The sequence below is a fragment of the Protopterus annectens genome, chromosome 13.part0 (genome assembly GCF_019279795.1).
Source record: "Protopterus annectens isolate FY-2018-M chromosome 13.part0, PAN1.0, whole genome shotgun sequence".
NCBI lineage: Eukaryota > Metazoa > Chordata > Ceratodontiformes > Protopteridae > Protopterus > Protopterus annectens.
This window is the reverse complement of record NC_056747.1, coordinates 969,589,749-969,610,815: the sequence shown is the minus strand read 5'-3', so window position 1 is coordinate 969,610,815 and position 21,067 is coordinate 969,589,749. Positions and strand designations below refer to the sequence as shown.

At 43.2% G+C, this 21,067-nt stretch overlaps 1 protein-coding gene across 1 annotated transcript in view; it reads left to right on the top strand.

Annotated features, from left to right (window-relative positions):
• The window catches only part of DNAJC7 (DnaJ heat shock protein family (Hsp40) member C7), a gene marked incomplete at its 5' end in the record, with an annotated part of 1,180,673 nt that overhangs the window by 1,014,208 nt on the left and 145,398 nt on the right, over nucleotides 1-21,067 (top strand). The window contains 1 exon segment of the mRNA XM_044054736.1: nucleotides 1,662-1,814. Within this exon segment, the coding sequence (XP_043910671.1) occupies nucleotides 1,662-1,814 (153 nt within the window).

Genomic DNA, 21,067 nt, shown 5'->3' with positions numbered 1-21,067 from the left:
TCCAGGGCAGGCTTTGCCACTGCAGTTTTGCAGGGTCTCATAACCGCTCCTAATGCTGTTTAGCTACAGCCTCCCAACCATAGCTTTGGGAACCTACCCAAATGTAATGACTGCAACAGTGAAACACGAAAAGCATAGTACAGTTGTGTACACTTACCATAAATGTAGATGTTCGAGTGTATTCACTGTTGCAGTCCAGGTTACCCACCCGCCATCTCCCCTTTCTTGTGATGGAACCTGTCTTTCCTTCTCTGATTTATACAACCTGTGTGGTGTATTTGCTTGTGGATGAAGGTAAAGTTTATATTGCTACATGCAATTTTATATATAGATATAAATTTTGGCTACCCTTTTAGGGGGCACCTGACATCGGGGGCAAGAAAAACTAAAGAAAATGGCGTCTGCTGCTTCTTTTATACCCCTGACGATGACAGCCGACGCAGGACACAGGACTTTGGAATTTAGGCCGACTGAGGGCAACCTGCCAGCAGGATTACCCAATTGTAATGACTGCAACAGTGAATACACTCGAACATCTGCATTTATGGTAAGTGTACACAACTGTACTTAGAGGGCCCCTCTTAAATAGAATAACATGAATAGAAGTGCTTACAATAAAAGTGATCTTTAATAGAGCCTTCTGCAATAACTACTTTTATTTAATACTTTGTCTCCTGCATCTATCTAATCCTAGATCTGTAGCTTGAATTGATGTATTGTGACATGAAGTTTATAACTGTAGTTGTCTTAGTGATTTCGTCCTTACAAGTGTAGCAGTTTGAGAATAGTTATAAACTGATAGTTTGGGGTGTATATAGCCTTTAACTCCTGCATTAAGGTGCCATGTATAAATCAGATGGCTAAGCCCCATGAGCATGGGCATTCGGTAAATTTTATAAGAGCCTTGCAAGGCTTACGATGAGTAACACAGGTGGCTTACCCACTGCAGAGAACCCTGTTGAAAAGATCTGGCAGGTGAGTGTACGTACTATTTTTCTTGGGTTCATATAGGTGTGTACTAGGTCAAGGCCCGGGAGCCTTTACAAGCCTAGCCTATAGAAGTGCCCTGGCATCATGCCACCTTTAGTTTCCGGTGCCTTTCTCAAGTAGAGCCACTGGAGTGATCCCCGGGGTGAACTTTCTATTTCCCATCCACTCATCAAGATTTCTCTTGAAAAGGGCTAGTGAGGTGCAGTGCTTGACATGTGTGGAAATATTTTTGTTTTTGCATTTTGCTAAACTTAGTAACTTGATATCCTGTTTGATTTTACTAATGATAATTTGCAGAACTTGTAACTGTGCCTCATGTTGGCGTTAGTTATCGCAACCAGCCGCACAGAATATTTCCATAGTGTCCTATGATGACTTGAGTTCCATAAATTAGATTTCATTTTTTGAAATTCTTGCATATCTGACTTGGGCACCTCTGCCATAATGAGCACTTTTTCTATTTTTTAACATAATTCTGTTTTTTATGTGGGAGTTAAACTTAATTGTTTTGCTGCTTAAGCCCTTTCTCATCTTAATTTCTTAAAAGTTTTACTAGTAAAAGTAGGTCGGGTATCTGGTGGCTCGAGGGCTGTCACTTTACAAAATGTATATGCCAGAAAACAGGCAGAGTGCTTGAAACTGATTTTTTTTTTTTTTTTTTACCTGCTCAGATCGACATAGTTCAGCAACTCCAGAGGTGCAAAAAGAAGAAGAAAAAAAGTTTAAGGAAGTTGGGGAAGCCTTTACTGTCCTTTCTGATCCAAAAAAGAAAGCTCGATATGACAGTGGCCAGGATCTTGATGAGGATGGATTCAATATGGGAGGTGAGTATTAGCCAAACACTAGTGTTTTAAAGTATTAAATGATAGACTGAACTTTGGGTGTGTGTAGAAATTCTTCAGTAAACTGTTAACCTCTTCGACTGTATACCAGTGTGATGAGACATTTCCTCTAAGTTTTGTCATTCTTTGTTCTTGCAGTTCATACTAATATTCACCTTGCTGTCTTAAAACAGAATCATGCAATATCACATTCCCCAACCACAAGCACACACTTTCTCAGAGCATTCACCAGGCTTTCTAGTAGGAAGCGCTTAAAAATTTTACTTTTTTACTGCTGAGTGCAGTCTACTGCTAATGCCGTTGTGGCTGAATATTATGTAGAACAAGTCATAGTTTAAGAATGGTATGGCTGTGCAGTATTACAGCGTTGTTGATTAATGAAGAAAACTACAAGCAGTGCTTTGTCTGCAAACAGTATTAAACAGATGAAGGAAGGTAAAGCACTTCACAGCTACTCAAGAGTACATTAGAGCAACATAACAGTGCATGTTTTGAAATCATTCAGAACCCCGTAGAGCATATTTTAAGCACTTGTGTTTGGAGTACTGTATTTGCATGGTGTTTACCTTTATGCTGAATGGAGTAGATGGCAAAACTCTATGTTCAAGGGTTACTCATCATAGTGGGATGAATCAGTTTAAAGTATCAGCCACCTGATATACAGTGAGGATCTTTTAAGATTACTTCAGAGGTCTTCAACTAACAAAATTTCCTTTTCTGAGAATCCTAGTTTTGAGGTAGAATTCTTGCATAATGTTGCCCCTGTGGGCAGGAGCAAATATATGTCCCATGAGTGAATGTCATGGCATATGCTGGGGCTAGTAGGGACAGCCAACACATGCAGTCTTAATTCATTTCTGCTACTCGTGTAGTTTGGATCTCATTCATAACTTAAATTGTACAGCAGTTCTTGCATTTGATGACTAAATAAATGTGGATACTTCCTGAGGTTTACAAATCACCAACCAGAATATTTACCTGAACTGTTTGATGTCTTAAGAGAAATGTGAAACAGTGTGACAGGAGAGTCCCAACTACCAACATGTTAGTACTCAGCAAAGAAAGTTAAGTAGAAAGAACTACCTCATTTCACACACAATAGCAACACTGATCAGTGGCCATAGCGGGGATCTGTATGATTCCTGAGTACCAGCCCAAGTGAATGGAAAAGTTTCTGGGTCAGGAAGTTGAGCAGCAGTTAAAATACCCAAAGGAGTCCATTTCTGGCACTGACTGTCCTCACAAGCCCTATGTGCTATTGGTTTTCAAGAGTTTAAGCTTGTACCGGTGCTGCGATGAGTAATAAGAGATCTTTCATCCAAGACAGCCACCCATAGAGTGAGCTCCAAAGGTTCCAACATTAGCCTACTCTTGCTCAAGTATGCAAGTTAGTAACCTCTTGGGTGTGCAAGATTGTAAAGAGATTTGACTAAAGAGCTGTCCAAGTCTTTCTGGGTCCATATCTGTGGAGGACCAGAACAAGATCTTTTCACAGCTGGCTTCTAATGTGTCCATGAGGTTTGATATCCCATGCTCCAGAGGGCACCTCACACGCAGCAGTTTTGGGATAGCCATCAGGAGACATGCTTGGATCCACCTGTGCAATTTTGCAGAGCCTTTCAAGTCTTTATTCATCAGTGCTCCCTTTGATGAATCTAACTTGTTTGGCCCAAAAGTGAAGGAAACAGCCAGAAGTGAGCAAGACAGACCTTGTCTGCCATTGGCATCCCGCTTTTCTACTCCTCAGAAAGACCCTTTTCCCAGAATCAATGAGGCAGAAAGATGTGGTTCCGCAAGTCCCAGGATCCTTTCCAAGACTCGCGAGGAGATGGTTCTCTCAGAGGCAGAGGGAGGGACTGTAAAAGGAGATGCCACCTGTGCAGTAGAAAGTGGCCCACAGAACCAGGGTTTCTGGGATTCTTTCTATGACACACCCTCCCTCTTTGGAGGCAGTTGGAGGAAATTGTCTGCATCCTGAAGCCTGTATATCGATCACAAAAGATTTCTAGATGCAGATAATTATATTGAGAGGTTATTTCATACCATTTTTCCAATGTTTCCACTCAAAAGAAAAGAATTCCTGATGATCCTCCTAGTCAGAGGGAGGGGGCAGCCTTAGAAATAGAAAAGTTGCTAGAAAGAGTCATCCAGTCCAGAAGGTTCAGATAGGATTTGGAACCTACTCAAGATTCTTGTTAGTGTCAAAGAAGACTGGGAATTTGAGATCTATTCTAGTTCTCTGCATTAAACCAACATGTGATGTATTAATGGTTCTGGATGGTCACAGTTCAGTCAGTTTTGCCCCTGCTGCGAAAAGACAATTGGATGTGCTCGATGGATCCCTAGACTCATATCATATCAAAATGAACAGGCACTCCAGTAGATATCTGCACTGTTGACTGGGAGCCAGTTATTACCAGTTCATACCAATGACCTTTGGACTCACCACAGCTCTCTGTGAGTTCACTAAATGCATAAGGGGTGGTAGCAGGTCACCTGAGACTGCTGGGATTCAGAGTATTTTTGTACCTAGATTACTGACTCTTAACTGCCCCAATCAGGCATCTACTTCTATAAGCAAGAACTACTTGGTCTTCGCCTAGGCATCACAGTCAGCTGCAGCAAGTCACAGCTCACACTGACGTAGAGTCTGGAGTTCATAGGCAATAGTCTGAACATAATCAGATAGCATCTCTTAATTCATCAAGAGTTCAGACACTCAGATCCCAGGTCAAGAAAGTGATCTTGCATTCTTATCTTCCAGCATGAATAATCTTGCAAGCCTTAGGAACCAAGGCAGCAGCAGCTCCTTTTGCTAGGTTTCATGTGCAAATTCTCTGCAATGGACTCTCTCGGTGCAGTGGTCTACACTTCAGCTACCCTTGTTTGCCCCAGTCAGGATCACGCAATCTTGCAAAAAATGTCTTCATTGGCTTCGCTTGGACAAGTTTTCTCAAGGCCATCCTTTTCTCCCACAGCCACAGTGGCCACGGATGCCTCCCAACTTGGGGGAGGGGGTGTACAGTCCAAAGTATTTGGTTAGAGGCCAAGGTGGCATATCGGTGTCCTGGAAATGACAGCAGTCCTCCTAGCATTGCAGGCCTTTCAAGACGCTCTCCCATCTGGAACAGTTGCTGTTCAGACTAACAATATGTCTGTAGTTTGGTACATCAACAAGCAAGGAAGAACCAGATTTTATCCACTATGTCAAGAAGCAATGAGAGTGTGGCAGTGGGCTATCTCTTCCGGCTGCTTTCTCATAGCGACGCACATACGGGGGAAGGCCAACATGATTGCACACAAATTAAGCAAGTCCATTCTGATGCCTTACAAGTGGTCTCTCAATGTCAGTGGCAGAGAGAATTTTCTTTGAGGCCAGCCATGCTGCAACCCTTTTGCTTCTCCACTCAAGTGCAGCAGGTCCTTTGCCCTGATCCCTCCACTGGGGGGAGTCACCAAGCGATGCTCTATCCATATTTGGTTTTCTGGTCTCCTTTATGCTTAACCCCCATTAACTCTAATAATGAAATTTCTACCGAAAGCATACTGGTTGAAGAGCACAGTTATCCTCCTCTTCGCACATTTTTGACCTTGTCAAATTTGTTTTCCCTTCCTGTGACCTTATGCTCTGCATCCAATCTGGATATTATATCCCAGTCCAGACCTCCTGTCTCATTCAACAGGGGGTGACTCCTCTGGAATAACAGACCACAACCTGACCACATGGTTTCTCCAGATGTTCTTCGTGTTTCACTGTTGCAGTCATTACATTTGGGTAATCTGCTGGCAGGTTGCCCTCAGTTGGCCTGATTAACAAAGTATTGGGTCCTGCGTCGGTTTCTGTCCCTTCTTCCATGATGTCAGGTCGTCAGGGGTATAAAACATGCAGTCTTTCTTGCCGTGCGGTGCCCGAAGCATAAGCAGTTCCCAAGTGCCAGTCAGCCGACTCCTAAAATTTTCGTTTTCGAGTTTCAGAACCGAAGTCTTCAACTAAAAGCTAAGTACACGGTTGGGGAAACTTTTTCTTGCTCCTTACTTATGTCAATAAAAGTTAATAATTACATTACTTGTGGGATGCTAATACCTCATAAGGATTTTCATTTGTACTGTATTCCTTGCCTAGGCCCTGACCACAATGTGCCTTGCTGTCGGTTTTGTGCTAAATTTAATCAACTCAAGATTAAATGTCTGTATATTTTTGCTTCTAAATATTTTGGCTCAAGATTTAACTATCCAGAAATGTCGTCGGTTAGCAATCAGACTACTGGAATACCTAAAAAACGCAAAGAAAAAGACAGACCGTCGAGGTCCAAAACCGACGACGCTTCTCCTAAGCCAGCCACTGGTTTGCCGGTACTCAGTGAGGCGCTTTCGCAGCCCCTGATACCCGCTACTTCTTATTCGCAGCCCTCTACTGAGACCCATTCGGAGTCCGGTATGCCGCGAGATGCTTCAGTTATGGAACCTGCGGATGTTTGTAACTTAGATGGATCTGGAGCCGCTGTGCAGGCATAGGCTTCTGAAGGTGTTTTCAGGCCTACAGATTTGTATATTAGACCAACGCCATCTTTAAAACGAAGGCCAAAATCTAAATCTATGTCTAAAAAAAGACGCCTGGGCCACATGTGCAGGCCGCTATGCCTAAAAAACAAATGATCAAAATGTCTGTGGATTTAATTACTCTGATCAGGGTTAGCCAACCCCCTCCTAAGAGACATAGGCAAGACATTGATTATGAATCTTCTGAACAGGATTCTATTTCTTCTGACTCTTCTAATGAACAGGATTTGTCTATTCCTACTTATGAGGACTCAGATGCAGAGGATGCCATTCCTTCTGCCTCTCCCCTGAGGATTTTTCTTTTGGGGAAACTTTACATGCTTTAAGGGAATATTTCCACTGGGGAAAGTCAGGATTTCTCTGAATCTAAAAAGAGACTTGGGGATTTTCTTCTACTTCCTCAGCATAGGCCTTTGGCTATACCTCCTGTCCTAGACATTGCTGATGTTTTTTCAGAATCTAGTATGATTCCTGATTCTCTGCCTCTGGCTCCTTGTAAGCCAGACAGATATTACAGGGTTCCTGATTCCCATAAATTCCTTTACAAAAACCCTATTGCTGATCCTGAAACCATTTCTCAGGGACCCAAGGGCATTAAGGCCTCTTCTGCCAAAAATCCTACTCCTCCTGATAGAGATTCCAAGGTGCTGGATAGATTGGGTAAGAAGGTTTACACGTCTGCAACCTTGGCAATCAGGGCTTTAAACTGTCAGTTTCATATGCTTAAATATCAACAGCATATCATGGGACTAAAACAGAAAATGATGTTAATCTCTGACTGTGTGGAAAATAAAGAATTGCAGGATTTGTTGCATTCAGCTCAGCAAGTTGGAAAACATACTTTGCAATGTGGTTTTGATTCCTTGGAGGACTCTTGCAGGGCTGCTGTAACTGGATCTGTGCTAAGAAGGCATGCTTGGCTCAGAGCAAACTCTGCCTGACCATGTTAAAGCAAAATTGTTGGATGCTCCTTTACAACAGGACCGTCTCGTTGGTAATAAGGCTGACAAAGTGTTAAAGATGGAAAATAAAGCTAAATCTATGCAAACTGTGAAAGATTTCTTACAAGTGCAACCTCCATGATTTAGTAGGCACTGGCCTACTAAGAACTGCTCCTTTCTAGTCCCCTCAAGACCCGCTCCAGTCAAATCAAGACATTTCCAAAGGCTCCAGGTTTCAGTCACAAGGAATTTTTAGAACAAACAATGGGATGCCTCCACCTCCAAATCTGGAAGCAACAAGGCACCTCCCTATGGCAAACAGTCTCAATGACTTCCCTCTACCATCACCAAGCACTTACCTCTTAGCCGCCCCTTTGGGGGGAAAACTAGCACTTCATGCACAAAATTGGCAACCTATTACCTAGGACAAATGGGTTTTAAATATAGTATCCCACGGATACAGATTTCACTTCCACATGTTGCCAATCCCAAACGGATGGCCAGATCTGCCCCCGAATCAGTGGGCAGAGGCCCAGAAACAAGTTCTGTCCCTCATGAACATGGGGGCTATTCAACCAGTACCAGAAGAGGAAAAAGGGCAAGGTTTCTATTCCAGACTTTTCCTGGTACCCAGAAAAGACAAATCATGGCGTCCAATTCTGGACTTATCCACTCTAAACACATTTCTGGACATACCAAAATTCAAGATGCTGACTCTTCAACAGATGCTACCTATGCTAGGCAAAGATGCCTGGTTGGTAACTCTAGACTTAAGAGGCTTACCTGCATATCTCAATCAGGGAATCTTGCAGAAGATACCTCCACTTCAAAGCAGTCTACTTGCCTTACCAGTTCTCTGCACTGCCCTTTGGCTTATCTACTGCACCCAGGGTCTTAAAGTGCCTGGCACCAGTAATTGCATTTTGCAGGCAAAGAAATATTCAAATATATCCATACCTGTATGATTGTCTAATTCAGGCAGAAAACAAGGACATTCTTCTAAAGCATCCGGCATTTGTAAAAATGGTTCTAACTTGTTTAGGGTACACCATAAACGAATAGAAATCACAACTGGTACCCTCTCAAAAAATTACATTCCTGGGTGCAAGCTTGAATGCAACTGTCCATATGGCTTACCTTATTCCAGAAAAGCAAATTCAATTGATGACTTACTTCATACAGGTAGCCACAAAAACCCTGCTATCTGCAAGACAAATTCTGCAGGCCTTTGGGTACATGTCCTCCTGTATTCTTCTAATTCCATATGCAAGACTGCATATGAGGAAACTTCAGTGGTGTTTAAAAAGTTTATGGCGTCAACATTGTCACAGCCTGGAAACAACTATTCCTGTTATACCATGCCTGCAACTAGAGTTCCTATGGTGGGCAGAGGCCTGCCACCAAAACAAGGGACTGCCATTCACTCCACCCCCTGCCACCCAAACCCTAACAGACACCTCAGACTATGCTTGGGGGGGCTCATCTGGCAGGGAGGTGCATTCAGGGCAAATGGAGCCCAAATCAAATGCACCTACATATCAATCAGAAAGAGATGCTAGCTGTACAGAGTGCTCTGACAGCCTTCAAGGACTACCTTCATCCAGGACAACTACTGATAGACAGACAACACCACAGTTATGTGGTACATAAACAAGCAGGGGGGTACACATTCCTACCCCCTTTGCAGACTAGCCATGGCACTGTGGAACATGGCCTTGACCTATCAGATACAACTACTAGCTCAATTCCTGCCAGAAAAGCTAAATACTCTGGCAGACGAACTAAGCAGAAATCTTATGGACCTACACGAATGGAAATGGAACCACAAGTTTTCAACATATTGACACGCAAATGGGGGAACTCAGACATAGATCTTTTTGCTTCACCCCAGAACTATTCGTTGGGCAAATTCTGCACAAGAATTCATCACAAAAAGGCTTGGGAAGTGGATGCTCTATCATTCAGCTGGAAAAACCCATCAGTCTATGCTTTTCCCCCTCTACCTCTGCTCCAAAGTTCTGCTAAAAGTCAAACAAGACAAACCAAAAATGATTGATTGCTCCAGACTGGCCTCGCCGACACTGGTACCCACTGCTGTAGAATGTGTCGCACCTTCCTCCTTGGCACCTGCCTCAGACACCTTACCTACTGACTCAGCAGAACTACCAAATTCTGCACACTCAGCTCCAAACTTTGAATCTTGCAGAGTGGGTAATCAACTAATTTCACCCTTGACATCCCTCAGCAAACCAGTGATGGATGTCATTTTGGAGGCTAGAAGACCTAGTACTAGAAAATCTTATGCTGACAAATGGAAAAGATTCTGTGCCTGGAACCAGTCATGAGGAATAAGCCCAGTATTCCTCAGATTCTGCAACACCTGAGATATGCTTCACAAGGGCCTATCCTTTTCTTCCATAAAAATGCATGCCTCTGCCATTTCTGCTCATTATAACACGGAACCTCCCCTCTTCTCTCATCCTCTGCTAAAGCAGCATCTCAGAGGGGCCAGAAATTTAAGACCTCCCAGGAGAGCACCAACTCCTGCATGGGACCTCAATTTTGTTTTGGAAAAACTCACTCTCCCTCCTTTTGAACCAGCTGCTACTACAGACCTAAAATTTCTCTCCTGGAGAACAGTCTTCCAGTCACTTCAGCTAGAAGGATTTCAGAATTACAAGCTCTTATGGCAGTGGAGCCTTTCATTATCTTTCATCCAGACAGGGTGGCTCTCAGGACCAATCCATCGTTCATGCCCAAGGTAGTATTCAGTGTGGCTCTTAATCAGACCATTCATCTGCCAACTTTCTTCCCCACTCCACAGAACAAGGGTGAGTAGATTTTGCATTCATTGGATGTACACAGACAAACTTACATTCTACTTAAACAGGACGAAATCTTTCAGAAAATCTGAACTGTTGGTGGCATTTGCTGCAGGGGCAGAGGGAAAGGCTATTTCAAAGCTGACCATTTCTAAATGGATAAGCCATTGTATTTGTTTCTGCTGTGTGCACCCAAGGGGGATCATGTCTCATTCCACCAGGGCTGCATCTACTTCTGCAGCCTTTCTCAGAGGGGTTCCTACCAGAGACATTCTAGAAGCTGCTACCTGGAGCTCAGTTCATAACGTTCACCAAACATTACCATTTACCTCTCTTCTCTAAATCCAGAGCTGGCTTTGCCACTGCTGTCCTGCAGGGCCTTATAGCTGCTCCTAATGCTGTATAAATCTATCCTCCCAACCATAGCTTTGGGATTCTACCCAAATGTAATGACTGCAACAGTGAAACGCAAAGAACATAGTACAGTTGTGTACACTTACCATAAATGTAGATGTTCGAGTGTGTTCACTGTTGCAGTCCTGGTTACCCACCCTCCAGCCCCCTTTTAAAAGCCTTTTTGGGTGTATTTGCTTTTGATTGGAGGTATATTTTTTTGTTTTACATTATTTACTTGTGTGTGCGTGTGTATGTATGTATATGTATATATATGTATATGTGTGTGTGTATATATATATATATATATATATATATATATATATATATATAGCTAGCTCCCCATTTGGCCATTTGGGGGGCACCTGACATCTGGGACAAGAAAAACTGATGTAATGGCGTCTGGTGCATGTTTTATACCCCTGACGACTTAACGTCATGGAAGAAGGGACAGCAACCGACGGAGGACCCAAGACTTTGATAATCAGGCCGACTGAGGGCAACCTGCCAGCAGATTACCCAAATGTAATGACTGCAACAGTGAGTACACTCTATCATCTACATTTATGCTAAGTGTAACACAACTGTACTTTCCACCGATTGCTTGACAGCACAGGCTTTTCCTACCCAGTACGTCATATTTTATTGTCTTCTCAAAAGGCCTGTACTAGGAAAAGTTACTGAAGTAAGTGGAAGAGCTTTGCATTATGGGCCCTTGAGAGAGATTTGGACCCCTTCTCTGCCCTAATACCAGCTGTACTTGAGTTTTTGGTTTCTTTTTTCTGTGAAGTACTAGTTTCTGCACTCTTAAGGTGCAGTTGGCTGCCACTTCAAACTTCCATTTTGGTGAAAGTAATTCTTCCTTACCGTTGTCTAGTTTATGCAAGTCTTTTCTCAAAGGTATCTTGTGTAGCCCACCAGTAAAGGAGCCTTCTCTTCAGGATTTAACGATTCTGCTTCAGGGTTTGAAGCAAGGCCCCTTTGAAATTCAGTCAGTACAGACCTTAACTTTTTGTCCTGGAAAACTTTTTTTCTAGTTATTAGCTGGATGAGTATTCTAACTCCAGTCTCTCTTTCCTCCAAGGCTCTTACCTGGTTTTCTACAAGGGCAGGGTTTCCTTATCGACCAACCTGTCTTTTTTTTTTGCCTAAGGTGGCTTCTGAGTGTAATTTTAATTGAGTAATTAACCTCCCAGTTTTCTTTCCAAATATTTCTAATCAGGGAAGATACATGCTCCATCTTTTTTTGAGATTTTGAGGAAAGGCATATATCTAAACAGCCATTATATGAAGATATTCTAGTCTTATAATCCTTTCAGAGCAGTTTGGGGAGCAGGAACCTTTTACACTGGGATCAAGGTTTCAGGTACTTGGTTTTTCCATTTCCCTTCATTTCAAAAGCTCTGATAAAGGTGGTGAAAGATGTATGACAAGATGAGTCAACATAGCTGTGGTATGGCCTAGACTGTTATAGTTACCCAGCTAGTTGGTATATCCGTAGAGGAACATTTCACTGTACTCTGCTAACCTGGTGGAGATAGACCCTGAAAATCCCACCTCAGATGTCTCAAAACTCAAAGCCTATACGATTTTGCTTTGGTACCATACAGGCACTCATTCTGTTTCACTTGAAAAATCCAAACACCAGGAAGTCAAACTTAACTAAGTGGTAGTTTAGCAAATACCCAGCAGCCTTCCCTAGTTCTTAGTATTGCAGTATCACTGAAATGTTGGATAAGGGCATATGTTACTCTTTCAAAATACACATATTGTTTTCCCTCTTTGCTGCAAAGTTTTTTTCTGAAAAATATCTTACACCTGAGACTTTAGGGAAGACCCCCACCCTTGCTCACTGGAATTTAAAATTTGGATCTGAGGAGCTCATTTTTCTTTCAGTCCTGATGTTTTAATGCTTTGTTACCATTTCCTTGGTAGACCTGTTTTTAGCTAGAAGGATATTTGTTCTGCAAGCCCTCGTGTATATTGGGAGCCCTGCACAGACTCATGCAGTGACAGGATAGTATTCTGTACCAGAAAGTGCCTTTCATGCCTGAAATGTCTTGATCTTTGTGCATTCTGTGACCTAGTTAAGCTGTTTTTTTATCACAACCTGCATATTGTGGACATTTACAGGCAATGTGGGTGTTGTGGTTTTGATGATAAATGTAAAGACTTGACTGATCAGCTTTCTCTTTTCATGCCCCCTTCCCCTTTTTTCCTAATGAATTTCTGAATTAATTAGGTAGCGCTTTTTGTGTATAGATAAGTTGTCTCCTATGTTGAGGTTGTCCAGCCCTCTGACCGAAAGATAATTTGTGTATACTGTTTGATGAATGTTGGGGATTAGAGTAGGTAATTGATTTTTGCTGCATGTTTCTCAACTCAGATTTTGTGATGATTCCCTTTGCTGATTGAGGCTAGAAGTTTCTTGTTTGTTGATGACTCCCCGATATTTTAAAGAACTGAAGATAGGAGTGGATTTACTCTCTCTAGCTTAAGTTTCTTAAGTCTGGTAACTGAAGTCTGGCTGTGGCCATGTCACACTCATTTTATGGATGAGCTATAGAAATGCTGTTATTCAAACATCTGTTTATGGTGAGTACTCTCGCACAGCTGTAGTTTTTCTTTGTTTGTCCAGCCTAGAGAGTACATCTAATATGTGATTTGTTTCCTTGACCTCTACTGCTGCCACTTTTCAAGCACATAATCTTGATACTTTTAAGAGAACCCCACATAACACCTTTTGCACATGCTGAAAACTTAGTAAATCACACTGGGGACCAGCACACAATCTTAAACCACCACTACAGACTTGCTGCTTTGGCAACTTAACCTTATTCCATAACCTCACCATGCTGTCTGGTGCTCATGCAGATCAAGACCATTTCCAGCAAAAAGCCTTATGGCATCCAATTAGTCACAGTTTTCTTCTCAATAATGCCCTCTCCCTTTTTTTTTTTTTTAATTCATATTTTTTCTTAGCTAAACTAGTCCATGGTCAGTCTGCCTTCATTTGGATCAAGCACTCTCCTTTGATATATGGTGATCTGATGTCAGTCTTCATTGATTCTTGATTGTTGGGCCTTGGATGTTCATCGTGTTTCACTGTTACAGTCATTACATTTGGATAATCTGCTGGCAGGTTGCCCTCAGTCGGCCTGATTAGCAAAGTCTTGGGTCCTGCAACAGTTGCTTTCCCTTCTTCCATGACGTCAGATTGTCAGGAGTATAAAACATGCAGCCGAAGCCATTACATCAGTCTTTCTTGTCGCTCGGTGCCCGAAGCAGAAGCAGTTCGCAAGTGTCTGTCGGCCGACTCCTGAAATTTTCATTTTCGAGTTTCAGAACCGAAGTCTTCAACTTAAAGCTAAGTACCCCATTGGGGAAACTTTTTCTTGCTCCTTACCGATGTCAGTAAAAGTTAATAATTGTTTTACTTGTGGGAAGAAAATACCCCATAAGGATTTTCATTTGTACTGTATTCCTTGCCTAGGCCTTGACTGCGACGTACCTTTCTGTCGGTTTTGTGCTTTATTTAATCAGCGCACTATCAGTCTTCGGTACATTTTTACTTCAAAATATTTCGGTTCTCTGTTTACTTATGCAGAAATGATGTCTGTTAGCCATCCAACTACCGGAATTCTGAAAAAAACACAAAGAAAAACAGACAGGCCATTGAGGTCCAAAACTGCCAACGACGCTTCTCCTAAGCCATTAATCAGTTCGCCGGTACTCAGGCACTTTCGCAGCCCCTGATACCCGCTACTTCTGATTCGCAGGCCTCTACTGAGACCCATTCAGAGTTCGGTATGCCACGAGATGCTTCACATATGGAACCCGCGGATGTGTCTGCCTTGGATAGGTCCAGAGCTGCTGAGCAGGCACCAGCTTTTGAGGGTGTATTCAGACCTACAGACTTGCATATTAAACCGACTCCAGCTTCAGTGCTAAGGCCTAAATCTGTGTCTAAATAAACGACGCCCAGGCCCACATGTTCAGGTCCCTATGCCTAAAAAAGAAATTATCAAAATGGCTGAAGATTTAATTTCTCTAATCAGGGGTAGTCAACCCCCCCCCCCCCCCCCAAGAGGCCTAGTATTGAATTTGACTATGACTCTTTGAAACAGGACTCTGTTTCTTCTGACTCCTCTAATCTGGATTTGTCCATACCCACTTATGAGGACTCTGGTGCAGAGGATTCCATTCCCCTCTGCTTCTCCGCCTGAGGATTTCTTCTTTGGGGAAACTTTACATACCTTAAGAGAGCATTTCCACTGGGAATGTTAGGATTCTCTGAATCCAAAAAGAGGCTTAGGGATTTCCTCCTCCTTCCTCAGCATAGGCCTTTGGCTACACCTCCAGTACTAGATATTGTTGATGTGTTTTCGGAATCCATTATGGCCCCTGATTCCTTGCCTCCAGCCCCTAGCAAACCAGACTGGTACTACAGGGTTCCTGAGACCCACAAATTCCTTCAAAAATCCTGTTGCGGACCCTGAAACCATTTCTCAGGGGCCCAAAGGCATTAAGGGCTTCTACTGCTAAAAATCCTACCCCTTCTGATAGAGACTCCAGGGTGCTGGATAGATGGGGTAAAAAGGTTTATACTTCTGCAACCTTAGCAATCGGGGCTTTAAACTGTCAATTCTATATGCTAAAATATCTACAGCATATCATGGGACTGCTTAAATGGAAAATTATGTTGATTTCTGACTCTGTGGAGAGTAAAGATTTGCAGGATTTATTGCGTTCAGCTGAGCAAGTTGGCATACATACTTTACAATGTGGTTTTGATTCTTTAGAGGCCTGTTGTAGGGCTGCTGTTACTGGGTCTGTGCTTAGAAGGCATGCTTGGCTTAAGGAGCAATCTCTGCCTGATCATGTTAAAGCAAAACTTTTGGATGCTCCTTTACAGCAGGACCTCTTATTTGGCAATAAGGCAAAGAAGTTCTAAAAAAGATGGAAGATAAAGCTAAATCTATGCAAACTGTGAAATATTTCATACAAGTAAAACCCCCTAGATTTAGTAGGCATTGGCCTACTAAGAACTGGTCCTTTCCAGCTCCTTCCAGAGCCACTATGGCCAAACCCAGACATTCCAAAACCACCAGATTTCAGTCCCAAGGGACTTTCAGAACTAAGCAATGGGGTGCTTCCACTTCCAAATCTGGAAACAACAAGGCATCACCCAATGGTAAACAGTCTCAATTACTTCCCTTCGAAATTACCAAGCACTTACCTCTTAGCTGCCCCTTTGTGGGGAAAACTGGCTCTTCATTCAAGAAACTGGCAACTTATAACCCAGGAGAAATGGGTTTTAAATATAGTTTCCCAGGGATACAGATTTCATTTCCGCACGCTGCCAACTCCAAACGGGTGGCCAGACCTGCCCCCAAATCAGTGGGCAGAGGCTCAGAAACAAGTACTTTCCCTCGTAAACATGGGGGCTATTCATCTAGTACCAGAAGAGGAAAAGGGACAAGGTTTCTATTCCAGACTTTTCCTGGTACCCAGAAAAGACAAATCATGGCGTCCAATTCTGGACCTGTCTACTGTAAACACCTTTTTGGATATACCAAAATTCAAGATGCTGACTCTTCACCTGTTGCTTCCTATGCTAGGCAAGGATGCCTGGTTGGCAACTCTCAACTTAAGAGGCTTACCTGCATATCCCAATCAGGGAATCTTGCAGACGATTCCTACGCTTCAATGCTGGGGCTGCATGCATTATCCGTTCTCTGCACTGCCCTTTGGCTTGTCTACTGCACTCAGGGTATTCACAAAGTGCCTGGCTCCAGTAATTGCATTTTGTAGGCAAAGAAATATTCAAATATATCCATACCTGGACGATTGTCTAATTCAACAGAAAACCAAGCCATTCTTCTAAAACATCTGGCATTTGTAAAAAGACTTCTAACCTGTCTGGGGTACAACATAAATGAAAAGAAATCTCAACTGGTACCCTGTCAAAAAATTACATTCCTCAGTGCAAGCTTGGATGCAACTGCCCAGATGGCTTTCCTTATGCCAGAAAAGCAAATTCATTTGGTGACTTACTTCAAACAGGTGGCCTCAAAAATCCTGCTATCTGCAAGGCGAATACTGCAAGCTTTGGGGTTCATGGTCTCATGCATTCGTCTAATTCCATATGCAAGACTGCATATGAGGAAACTTCAGTTTTACTTAAAATGTTTATGGAGTCAACATTGTCACAGCCTGGAAACAATGATTCCTATCATATCTTGCCTGTGCCTAGAGTTCCTATGGTGGGCAGGGGCCTGCCACCAAAACAAGGGCCTGCCATTCACACCACCCCCTGCCGCCCAAACCCTAACTAGATGCATCAGACTATCATGGGGGCTCATCTGGCAGGGAAGTGCATTCAGGGCGAATGGAGCCCGCATCAAATGCACCTTCATATCAATCAAAAAGAAATGCTAGCTGTACAGAATGCTCTGACAGCCTTCAAGGACTACCTTCATCCAGGACAATTACTGATGAAGACTGACAACACCACGGTTATGTGGTACATAAACAAGCAGAGGGGTACACATTCCTACCCCCTTTGCAGACTAGCCATGGCGTTGGGGAACACGGCCTTCAGCTACCAAGTACAACTACAAGCTGAATTCCTACCAGGAAAGCAGAATGTTCTGGCAGACGAACTAAGCAGAAATCTCATGGATCCTCACGAATGGAAACTGGAACCACAGAATTTCAACATATTTACATGCAAATGGGGGAGCCCAGATATAGATCTTTTTGCCTCACCCCAGAACTACCAGTTGGACAAATTTTGCACAAGAACTCATCACAAAAAAAGCCTGGAAAGTGAATGCTCTGTCCTTCAGCTGGAAAAACCTATCAGTCTATGCCTTTCCCCCTCTGCCTTTGCTCTCCAAAGTTCTACTAAAAGTCAAACAGGACAAGCCAAAAATGATTTTGATTGCTCCAGACTGGCCTCGCCAACACTGGTACACACTCCTGCACAGTGTGTCACACATTTCTCTGTGGCACCTGCCTCAGACACCTTCCTTACTGTCTCAGCAGGAGAACCAAATTCTGCACCCTCAGCTCCAAACATTGAATCTTGCAGCTTGGCTAATCACTTACATTCACCCTTAGCATCCCTCAGCAAACCTGTGATGGATGTCATTTTGGAGGCGAGAAGACCTAGTACTAGAAAATCTTATGCTGGCAAATGGAAAATATTCTGTGCCTGGAATCAATTTCAAGGGATGAGCACAGCAGTGCCCAATTTACCTCAGATTTTGCAATACTTAACTGACATGCTTCACAAGGGCCTGTCTTTTTCTTCCATAAAAATCCATACCTCAGCCATTTCAGCTCATTACAACACAGAGCCCCCCCCCCTTCTCTCATCCTCTTCTAAAGCAGCATCTCAGAGGAGCCAAAAATTTGAGACCACCCAGGAGAGCTCCACCCCCTGCCTGGGACCTTAACTTTGTATTGGAGAACTCACTCTACCTCCTTTCGAGCCAGCTGCAACTGCAGACTTAAAATTTCTTTCCTGGAAAACAGCCTTCCTTTTAGCAATCACTTCAGCTAGAAGGATATCTGAATTACAGGCCCTTATGGCAGTGGAGCCTTTCATCATCTTTCATGTGGACAGGGTGTCACTCAGGACCAATCCATCATTCATGCTCAAGTTGGTATCCAGTGTGGCTCTTAATCAGTCCATTCATTTGCCAACTTTCTTTCCCAATCCACAGAACAAGGGAGAGCGGATTCTGCATTCATTGGATGTACACAGACAAACTTAGATTCTACTTGGACAGGACTAAGTCTCGAAGAAAATCTTTAACTACTGGTAGCATTTTCTGCAGGGGTAGAGGGGAAGGCTATTTCAAAGCAAATAATTTCTAAATGGATAAACCCTTGTATTCATTTCTGTTATAAGCACCATGGAAAACCTATCCCTCGGGGGATCAGATCTCATTCCACCAGGGCTGCATCTACTTCAGCAGCCTTTCCCAGAGGTGTTCCCACCAGGGATATTCTAGAAGCTGCTACCTGGAGTTCAGTTCATACTTTCACCAAACATTATCATTTACCAATTTTCTCTAAATCCAGAGCTGGCTTTGCCACTGCTGTGTTGCAGGGCCTTTTAGCTGGTCCTAATGCTGTATAAATCATCCTCCCAACCTTAGCTTTGAGAATCTACCCAAATGTAATGACTGCAACAGTGAAACACTATGAACATAGTACAGTTGTGTACACTTACCATAAATGTAGATGTTCGAGTGTATTCACTGTTGCAGTCCTGGTTATCCTCCCTCCAGCCCCCTGTTTTTTTCTTTTACTGTACCGCTCCTTTCTTTTATTATGCTTAAAAGCCTATTTGGTGTATTTGCTTTTGTTTGGAGGAATATTTTTGTTTCTAGTTATATAATGTGTGTGTGTGTGTGTATATATATATATATATATATATATATATATATATATATATATATATATATATATATATATATTTTTTTTTTTTCCAGAAAAACTGATGTAATGGCATCGGCTGTATGTTTTATACCCCTGACGTCATGGAAGAAGGGACAGCAACAGATGCAGGACGCAAGACTTTGTTAATCAGGCCGACTGAGAGCAACCTGCCAACAGATTACCCAAATGTAATGACTGCAACAGTGCATACACACTAACATCTACATTTATGATAAGTGTACGCAACTGTACTTTCTGTCCTCTGAACCAGCTCAGCTGTTGTATTAAGCTCACACCAGCCAGAAACTTTTGAGCTAAGGCTACCCAGAGTGCCTGTCTTCTTTCCCCTCGGATCTTGTTTGCCGTGTAGAGTTTTAGGACGCGTCAGCTGTGCTCTCAGTTAAGTGCTACTTTTTTCATAAATATCTTACTAAAACCTTCTCTCTAATTCTAAACTAGTCATTTATTTAGTTTTTCCTGGTTACTATTAATATTTTTTGAGTGAGTGCTAATTTTTTTTTTTTTTTTTTTTCTTACCTTTTGGTATTTTCTCGCAATACCATCGCTGGTATAGGCTCCGCCCTTCCATCTTACTTCTGGTAATTCCTTAATACCATCGTTGGTATTCCCCTTTTCACCCCTTCTTTATCCCCTCTGGGTATTTTCTTACCTACCATTGTTGGTACAATCTTTATTCTTTATATATACACACACACACACACACACACACACACACATATATACATACAGTGTGAGGAATTTGGCAGAAAGATGCCCAACTCGGATGGGCATCTTTCTTGTGTATGTTTGAGGGTGCCACATTTAGAAATCCATCTGCCATGTGAACTATGCAAGAGTTTCAGCACTCAGACTCTTGCAGAGCGGCACAACAAATTAATCCTCAAGAGGCTGTTGAAATGCCCTTTCGGTGAGACTTTGTCTGAGGCGGCGACTTCAAAGTCTCCCAAGAAAGAAGCAGGAAGAGGAGTCACTGTATTCTGGCTTCTCCTAAATCTCTTGACTCAAACTCTTCTAAAGGCTTGGTTTCTTCCTCAGAAATTAAGTATTAAGTTTCAAAATCAGCACCTATAACCGTTTCGGTGCAGAAGCCTATAACTTCCCCCACAGTGCTGACAACTGTTACTGAGCCTGCAAACACCTCAGTACCCACCCCTTCATCGGTCCCTATGACCCTTTCGGCATCAGCAATAGTTCCCGCAGTCATACCAGTCACTTCCCTTCAGCAGAAATCATTGGTCAGCTGACCGCGGTGCCGAAGGACAAATCCTTACTCAGGATTAGGTACTCTCCATCTATTGATCCCTTTTTTGGTCAGCAGTTAAGTCCCCTTTATTAAACGTCCAGAATCACCCCCAGGGATGTCCATTTGTTCACCAGGAGCCTTTCAGAGCTTGATGTAGTTAGGTTAGTGGATCAGCTCTTGGCAGCCAGAGGTCTTCCAGCCCCTTCTAGGACCTCCCTCCCATCCGGAGCAGAGGTCTTGCTCTGCAAGGACTCCAGCTTATCTTCCTCCTTCAACTACTCAGCAGGTCTTGGAGCCCTCGACTTTGACGCCGCTCCTGGTGCCAACTATTTTGGTACTGATGGTGGACCTCACCTTGATTCTGGAACCCACTCTGTGGTCCTCAGCTTGGTCAGAGCTGACCCACCTACGGGACCATGACTTGGCTACTGACTCAGATATCCCTGGTCCAGCACCAGTTTTTTTCCATAGCGCCATCTATGGTTCCTTGTCCTTTGACAGTTCCAAGTCCTCTGTGGGGCCCTTCTCTGGAGGTGGGCTCTTCGGAGTGGAGTGTGACCCCGGTTCTGAGGTTGTCTTTCTCTGTTCCAGGCTCCCATCTCTCTTCACGCAGGCCTGCCTTTCAGATTGAGAGAGCTCTCGCCTCAGCTGGCACGCAGTTGGCACCATCCACGTTTAAGTGTCACATCTGTGTTTCCTTTGGTTCGCAGCTGTCTGTTACATTGAGGCAGCGAGCACAAGAGCAGCAAGACACCCTGCTGCAGGGTACCTTCTCTTCAGAGTCCACAGACCTTCCCCCGA